The 8,878-nt window shown below is 36.8% G+C and overlaps 1 protein-coding gene across 1 annotated transcript; it reads right to left on the bottom strand.

The window, feature by feature from the left end:
• Positions 1–4,407: 4,407 nt before the first annotated feature.
• Positions 4,408–7,049, bottom strand: LOC146907260 (putative receptor protein kinase ZmPK1). Its single transcript, XM_085723333.1, has one exon. It carries the CDS (start codon positions 6,836–6,838, stop codon positions 4,454–4,456), a length of 2,385 nt encoding a protein of 794 aa, XP_085579459.1. The 5' UTR covers positions 6,839–7,049; the 3' UTR covers positions 4,408–4,453.
• Positions 7,050–8,878: the final 1,829 nt, after the last annotated feature.

Consider the following 8,878-nt stretch of genomic DNA (forward strand, 5'->3'; position numbering starts at 1 on the left):
TGTTAAAAGCGACACTGATACTTACTCCGTAATAAGCTGATATTACATAATAAATATTCCCCATTAACTTTCTTTCAAAATACGTTCTCTGGGACGATCGACTGATACAGTTCAGACACTGACAGGCGGGATGTTACAGATTGGATCTAGTAACCATCGCCAAGTATCTGATGATGTTTCCTGCAAAACAACATTGTGAAGCATAACAGAGCACTCCCCCACACTCTCCTCCTCCCATGCTAGTAACCGACGTCTCCACTCCCACGCTCCCCCTCCCACTTCCCACCCTAACCTCCTCATCTCCTCTACTGTTTGCTCTTTATTCACAGCCAAATCAAAAAGGCGGGGAAATTTCAAGCGTAACGGTAATTCTCCCACCCACGAGTCATACCAGAAAAAAGTTTCCCTACCATCTCCCACTGACCGCCGGACATTTTCCTCAAACCAGCTACCGACACCGTTTCCCACCCCCTCCCGAATCCTACAAATCGACCTCCACCAAGATGAACTCAAATTCCCCCCATCCTTCAACCGACCCCCTCCTCCCCGTATCGTGATTTCAAGACTCGATACCACAACCTACTCTTGTCTATCAACATCCTCCAACACCACTTACCCAACAAAGAAATATTAAAATCTCCCACCCTCCTAACCCCCAAACCTCCATCCTCCTTAGAAGTACAAATAGACTCCCAGCTAATCCAGGCTATTTTCCTATTATCCTCACCACCCCCCCAAAAAAATGTTTTAAAAATAGATTCAATAGAAGAAATTATACCTGCAGGGGCTTTGAAAAAGGAAAGAAAGTAAACCAGAAGTGAGGAGAGGACAGATTTCAAGAGAACCAGACGGCCACCGAAGGATAGGAATTTATTATTCCACGACGCCAGGCGAGTAACAATGCGATCGACAACCGGTTTCCAAAAGGACAACTTCCTAGAATCACCACCTATTGGGAGTCCCAAATAAATAAAAGGAATGATCCCCCGACGACAATTCATTACCGAAGCAGACTCCGACAACCAAGAATCTGAAATATTCACACCTGTTAACATGCTTTTGTGGAAATTCACCTTCAACCCCGAAACAGCTTCAAACAAAAGTAATAACGCACGCATAGTACGCACGTTCAACCAACTCTTGTCGCCAATGATCAGTGTGTCATCCGCAAATTGAAGATGGGTCAGTTTAACATCACCAACCGAACCTACACCATAGCCATTAAACAGTTGTGCCCCCACTACTGCTGACATAAGAATATTAAATCCTTCTGCGGCTAACAAGAATAAAAACGGAGATAAAGGATCACCCTGCCGGAGACCCCTCTCAATAGGGAACTCATCTGTTGGGCACCCATTTACTAAAACAGAAGCCGTTGCCGTTCCCACACACTCAGATATCCATTTCCGCCACAGAGCTGGGAAATTCATTTTAGCCATAACAGAATCAAGATAATTTAAATCCACCGAGTCGTATGCCTTTTCAAAATCTACCTTGAAGAAAAGCAACTCTTTTTTCATGCGTCTGGCCTCATCTACTGCTTCATTTGCAATTAGAATACCATCCAAGATTTGTTTCCCTTTTACAAACGCTGATTGAGAGTCAGAAACAACACTGCTGACAACTTTACGCAACCTATTGGCAAGGACCTTCGCAAGCACCTTATACATACATCCCACTAATGAAATAGGTCGGAAATCATTGAGCCTCTGCGGACTAGTCACCTTCGGAATTAAAGCAATAAATGTAGAATTAACACCCTTTGTCAGCTTCCCATTACGATGAAACTCCGTCATAAATCGCATAAAGTCATCCTTAAGTAGTTCCCAAAATTCTTTTAAAAAACCAAAACTAACGCCATCCGGGCCCGGACTTTTGAAGCTATCACAATCCCATATGGCTTGCTTCACTTCCTCCTGCGAAAACGGAAATATTAAAGACCCCGCTTCCGTACCTGACAGCTGACGGAACTGAAGACCTCCCACACCTGGCCGACTTGCACTTAATGATTTAAAATGTGTCGAAAAATGAGTAAAAACAGCTGACCGAACATTATTCACACCTTCTACATATGCACCATCCACCAACACCATGTTAATGTTATTATGACGCTTCCTACCGGACATTACACCATGAAAGAATTTGGAGTTAGCGTCCCCCTCTTTTAACCAAGTCATCCGTGATTTTTGCCAATTCATACTGTTTTGAACCTTCGCCATAGAATGCAAATTAATGGACAAGTCATGAATCTCGTTAAGCTCATCTGCACTTAGCGCTGACAAATCTGCTTTAGTATCTAGGATTGATAGTTTGTTTTTGACGTCCAAAATCTTACTGTCCATATTCCCCACGTGTTGCTTATGCCAATCTTTCTGACTAAATTTCATCATTTTCAACTTCTCTTTCAATACATGCCCGCCCCATCCTTGACACTGAAAAGAGGCCCATTTTTCGCGGACAAAGTCACCATAACTTGGAAATTCAGACCAACATTTGAGCATCCGAAGCGGACAAGGTCCCCAATTAGCTTCCTCAGTTATCAACATCAAAGGAACGTGATCTGAAAGACCCCGTTGATAGGCAACCTGAATTGAATTCGACCATGTCACGCTCCATTTAACAGACAGCAAGAAACGATCCAGCCTGCTCATAGAAACCCCATCTCCTTTGTACCAAGTAAACAGACGCCCACAAATCGGCATATCAATCAGTAAGCTGGTATCTATAAAATCATTAAACAAATCTGCATCCGCCTGTCTAAAAACTGTGCCCCTTCCTTTCCTTTCGTCTACATTGCGAACTGAATTAAAATCCCCGCACACACAAACATTCACATTATTGTTGTTAAGCACTATAGTCTTCAACTGAATCCACAAATCCCTTTTAGCCGCCATGTCACACGGTGCATACACATTAAAAATCATAAACTCTTCAGAAGTAAGAATAACCTTGCCTTTGATAACCAACACGTTTCCATAATTCATGGATGCCCACACAACAACACGCGACGTATCCCAAACAGTAACCAAGCCACCAGAAGCCCCAACTGACGAACAATAAGAATAATTGCAAGGAACATCACCCCAAATATTTTTAACCATCTCATCCGTCACCACCTGCCATTTACTCTCCTGCAAACACAACACCATTGGTTGCTTCTCATGTACCAATCTCCGTACCTCCGCCCTCTTTTCGCCACCCCCTAAACCCCTCACATTATAAGTTAAAACTTTCATTGATAACATACTTCACCCCACACCCTACAGCCCCCTCAAACTTAACACCCCTCCACCATGCACCCCTTACCCCTGTCACTCCCCTTCACGTCCGTACTACCTGATGTCCTCCACTCTCGTCTTCCCTCCTTAGTTAATAAATTAAAACAATTTTTTGTCTCACACTCATAGGTCAACCCCACCACCCTACCAATTTCCTTGACATCCTCCGCCACCTTCATTGCTTTACCACGAACCAACACCCAATTCTCCCAGTCTTTATTAACCGAAGATGACGAATTTTTCGAAGATTCCGATGAAGAGATAGCTGCTGCCTTTGAATTAATACTCCCCTTCTTCACTAATTCAAATTTTAACAAATGTTATAAAGACTAAAATCGTAGGGGGATAAGTAATTCATCTGGGCTGAACAAAGAGATAAGAAGTTAAAAGTCATAAATTCAAACTCAAACAAATAAAAAAAAACTAATATAACAACTAGTTACTAATATTTGCATTAAGAAAAAAACAAGAACTAAAAAAGTAGCCAGCACAAAAGCAAAAAATTGAATATATGCAAAAAATTGAATATATAGGGATTAATTATTTTACTATTTTTTTTATATATATTTGCTGAAACCAAAATCATATTTTTCTCATTATCATTGCTCCAACAATAGCGATTGATTTTCTCAACTTAGCAATATGAAATAATTTTCAAATATTTATGGCGCTGCAAGAGCAAAGTCAAATTAGTTTCAAATATTTACGACATGAGAGATTCATCAATTTTATATTTCCAACTACATGGTGTGAATAATATATCTATATTTTGTGTATATTTAGAAAAAGAGTCCTTCACGAGTCCTTCATTTTTTAGAAGTAAAAGGATCCCAACTCGTTCTTCTCATAGTAAAAGATGCTCAAGTCTTTTAACCATCATTACCTCTTTTTCATTCACAACACATATATCTAATAATAATAATAATAATAATAATAAAATTTACATTATTCTTCACATATCTCTCTCTAGCTATGAAAATTTAAGAATGACATTAAAACATACTCCATCCGTTTCAAAATATAAGCAAAATTCACTTTTTAGGTTCATTCATTTAATGATGTATGTGGTCCATATTATGAACCACATACATCATTAAATGAATGAACCTAAAAAGTGAATTTTGCTTATATTTTGAAACGGAGGGAGTAAGGTACTGTATTTGTAGCATACATCACTAAATATCACTTCCATGGTATTGAAGCATCTCAACTACTCTACTCATGGTAGGCCTTGAATCTCTTTCATCCACAACACAATCCAAAGCAACTTTAGCCATAATCTCCATTTTACTTTTATCATAATTTAATCCAATTTGAGGGTCAACAATTTCCTCTAACCAAGAAATGTTACTGCCTCTTTTTTCTCTCACCCATGTAACCAACCTCCCATCACTTTCCTCTTCTCCATTAACAATCTTGAAACCTGTAGTTGGACTTTTTCCGGTTATCATTTCCAATACAACTATTCCATAGCTATAAACATCTACTTTAGATGTTATTGGCAAATTGAAAATCCATTCAGGTGCCATATACCCTCTTGTTCCTCTAATCATAGATACACTTGAATTGTTGAGGTTGTTTCTGTTTTGCAGCTTAGACAATCCAAAATCGGCTAACTTGGGTTCGAAGTTAGAATCAAGAAGTATATTTTGCGGCTTTATATCACAATGTAAAATCCACTCCAAACATTCTTCATGTAGATATGCTAAAACTCTTGCTATTGATAAAGCAATTTTGTACCTTTTACTCCAATCAAGTTTATTAGCCGACAAGTTTTCGGCTAAAGAACCATTTTCCATGTACTCATAAACCAATAGTCTATATTTTCCCTCGGCACAATATCCCCACATTTCAATCAAATTCATGTGATTAAGCCTTCCGATGATTCCTACTTCAGCTAGAAATTCACCTTCACCTTGTTGTGCATTGTAAAGTCTCTTTATTGCAGCATGTCTTCCATCGGATAATATGCCTTTGTATACAACACCGCCTCCACCTCTTCCAATCTCTTGGCTGAACCCTTTTGTTGCTTTCTTTAGCTCTAAGTAACTGTATTTTCTAAACCCTAATTCCGCTAGATGGTAGCCGTGTTGGTCTGCATAAGTCTTTTGGCGTGACCTAAACAGGGAACACCAAACGGAGAAAATGAAGACGGTTTCAAGAGCTCCAATCGCGGTGGCAAACCATAGAAAAAACTTCACGAAATGGTTTTCGCTTTCTTTGACATAAACTCTTTGAAGTTTTTCTGAACAAACATCGTCACTTGGATCGGAAGATTCTCGTTTAGAGAAGGTACTACCTTTAGGCAATCTCAAGTACGTCGATCCTTTAAAGCTTGGATAATACCTACCATTTTGCAATTGTGTTTTTGTAAAACACCTATACAAGCCTTTTTTCTCCCAATATGAGTGTTGAAATGCTTTGCAATTACAATCTTGTATGCATAAATCCAAACAAGCACTATAGTTACAAATTTCAATATAATGAAAGTCATAGCCATAAAACTCAACATTTTTTATCTCCAAAAAGGTTGACTCACTTTTAATGCAAGTGAAATCAAACATAGGTTCACAACCATAAGACCAATCATTAGGATTTTTCATTCTATACCCTGGAATACAAGAGCATTTTCTTCCAATCTTAGGACTATAACTACATGTACTATTAGCTCCACAAATTCCATGAACTAAACAAGTACCAGTAAAGGCTTGCCATGAAACATACCAATTCTGTGACACATTAGTTCTGCTATACACTCTCACAACACCATCAGAATCCAATTTCATCATTCTTTGCAAAACAATTCCATAATCAGAAGTTGAAAAGGTGAAATTATCTGATGAATGGAAACTACCAAAAGAATCCAACACTGCATTTCTGCTACTATTGAAATTAGATCTGCCAACATCCCAACTTAGCAGCCAAGGACTTGGCCAATAAGAGCTAGAAACATCGCGACCGTCGTAGTGAAGACCGAGAATGTTTTCATCATCAAAGAAGAACATATAGAAGCCAGAAGAATGATTACTCTCACTTATTGAAGATACAAGCTTTGTATATCTTGTAAGAGGTTGACCTGGAAGGAGAGTATCTGTTGGAGAATCAAAACTCTGCCACAAAATGTTGATTCCTTGAAGCTCACGCAACACAAGATTTCCATCATTTTTGAGATGCAACTCTAGTGGTTTCAATGATGCAGTGTTTGAAGACCAAACATTGTTTAATGAAACATCAAGCAATACAATGTTTCCTGTGTTTAAAAGGGAAAGTTTGGTTCGTTTTCCGTTAACGGGTTGGTCGCGATTCGCCATCCAAATGATGGTCTTGTTGAGGTCAAGGGAATTTGGTTCTGTGAACCATATGGCAAAGGAATATGAGTTTTCACCAATGGAAGTAAAACCAGCAGAGAACATGCCATTTTGTGAGATGATTTTGTCTTGTGGATTTTCTACTGAGATGGATGAACCCTTTCTCAATGATGATAAGAAAGAAGATGAAGATTGGAATGAAAAGGCAAATACTAGAAGAAATAGTGTGAATGAGAAATCCATATTATTCATGGATGCAATGCAAGCTCTTGAAGTGAGATTTTCTATTATGTACTACTACCAGATAACTAGAATACATATTAGCTATCAAAGTTAGAAATTGAAAAACTGAAATTTGTCAATAATTTTGTCTGTCAATTTTTCGTCTTCTAATTTTTGTTGCTAATTAAACTTTTTATAATGTAATATATAAAAATTAGTCAATATATCAACATATAAAGTTTATTATTTTATGTATTTTTTTTTTCAATTCCCATTTTAATATTTTGAATGCAACAATAATACACTTCAATTTGTAAATATCTTTGAAAATGTTAACCAGCCGACTCCTTTTGAAAATTTTATCATGAGCTGTGATATTCTTCCCTTTCGTGGGTTGATGATTTGTAAAAATAATATATAATTTCATTTCATTTGTCCCACTTCTTTCAAAAAAAATTCAGTTGCCCCACTATATTTGAGCATAAGAGATCAATTAATTCAGTCAAACCCATTCATGATCAAGTTTGGTGCAAAAATTAAATAGGCTAAATTATTTTGAGTCAACTATATAAAAGAATGACAGCTAACCAATTTGTGTACTCCCTTTGTCCTACTATATTTCATTTCATAAGCATTAAGAAAATATGATGTGTTAATTATTGATGTATTTCCATTATCTTAAATGCAACATGAAGAATAATAGTTGAGAGTGATGCACATGTTATCTACTAATCTATTAATAATATATAAAAATCACATAATTCCGTTATTGTCCTTTTTAAACCTATGATTTTTTAAATTTTAAGTGCTTAATGGCCATTTTGTAAAATATAAAACCAATTTGTTTTATTTTTTTTCTTCTCATTATCTAATTTCCTTAAGTAAAATATAGGAAAAAAGCAATGTATTATGTCATAAATATAGAATTTTTTTTAGTCTACTCTTTAATGTCATAACTATAGGAAAATAATTTATTTTCATCTCTTTTAATATATTAATCTCACTAATTTGCATGTATATAATAAATAGAAACACTATATTAATGTTGATATTTTTAAAATAACCATCAGTCTTCAAAATATTTAATAGAAACACTACATTACTGTTGATATTTTGAAAATCGTTGTGACTTAGCAAATAGTAAACGAAATAAATTGTTAGATGAAATGCTATGTGAAATAACTGAAATTGAAAATTAATGAAAATAAATGCATGGGATGCCTCCCATTGTTTAGCTTATCGAGCTTGACACATTTGTCTAAGGTGAGCTTAGAAGCTCCAAACTTTTAGTCTTCTTTTTCAGTAGGTTTTAGCAACAAAAAGGAGGAGTATTAGAGCAATTGCCTATGAAGGAAATAAGTCGTAGCCTAATAGAACCATTCTCTTAAACCCTTAGTAATGTAGACGTAGATTAGGGTTGTCCGTTTGTAGAACTACTAAGTAAGTGAGAGAGGGTGTGCTATGAGTGTCCTAAGATTCATAGATGGGCTGACCTAATGGAACCTTGGCCTTCATTGCCTTGGGAAAAACTGGAACACCAATTTATGTTTATGTTTCAATTACCTTTGAATTAGCAAGACCTCGCACGTAAGGATCATCGTGCGATCAGCAGGTGCAGTTAGCCATCGGAGGGATAGACCAATTGGGTTTTGAATACAAAGTTGTTTTAAATGTTTTTGAGAAATAAGTGATTTTGAAAGAATTGGAGTAAGTTGTTTTGAGATAGGAAAACATGATTTTATGTTGGAATATGATAAGTTTAAGTGATTGGGACGCGTAGGAGAAAACAGATCGAAGATCAGAATTTTACGCACGAAAACGTGAAAAATGAAAAATCAGAAATTCTGCACAGTCAGGGCCGCACGATCGTGCCAACGCTGCAGTTGTTCGAAAACTCGATTTTTTGCATTTTTAAGGATCCAAATGCATTCCTATAAGTTCCAAACACATAACCCTACCTAATTGAAGTGTAATTGAACTTCTAAGAGTGTTTTAACGTAGTTTTACTTTGAAATCAAATTGGGATGTTAGGTGATATGTAGGGATGTTTTGATGATGGGTAATAGCATG

This window comes from Medicago sativa, chromosome 7 (assembly GCF_051527215.1).
Source record: "Medicago sativa cultivar Bolivia chromosome 7, Bolivia_mono, whole genome shotgun sequence".
NCBI lineage: Eukaryota > Viridiplantae > Streptophyta > Magnoliopsida > Fabales > Fabaceae > Medicago > Medicago sativa.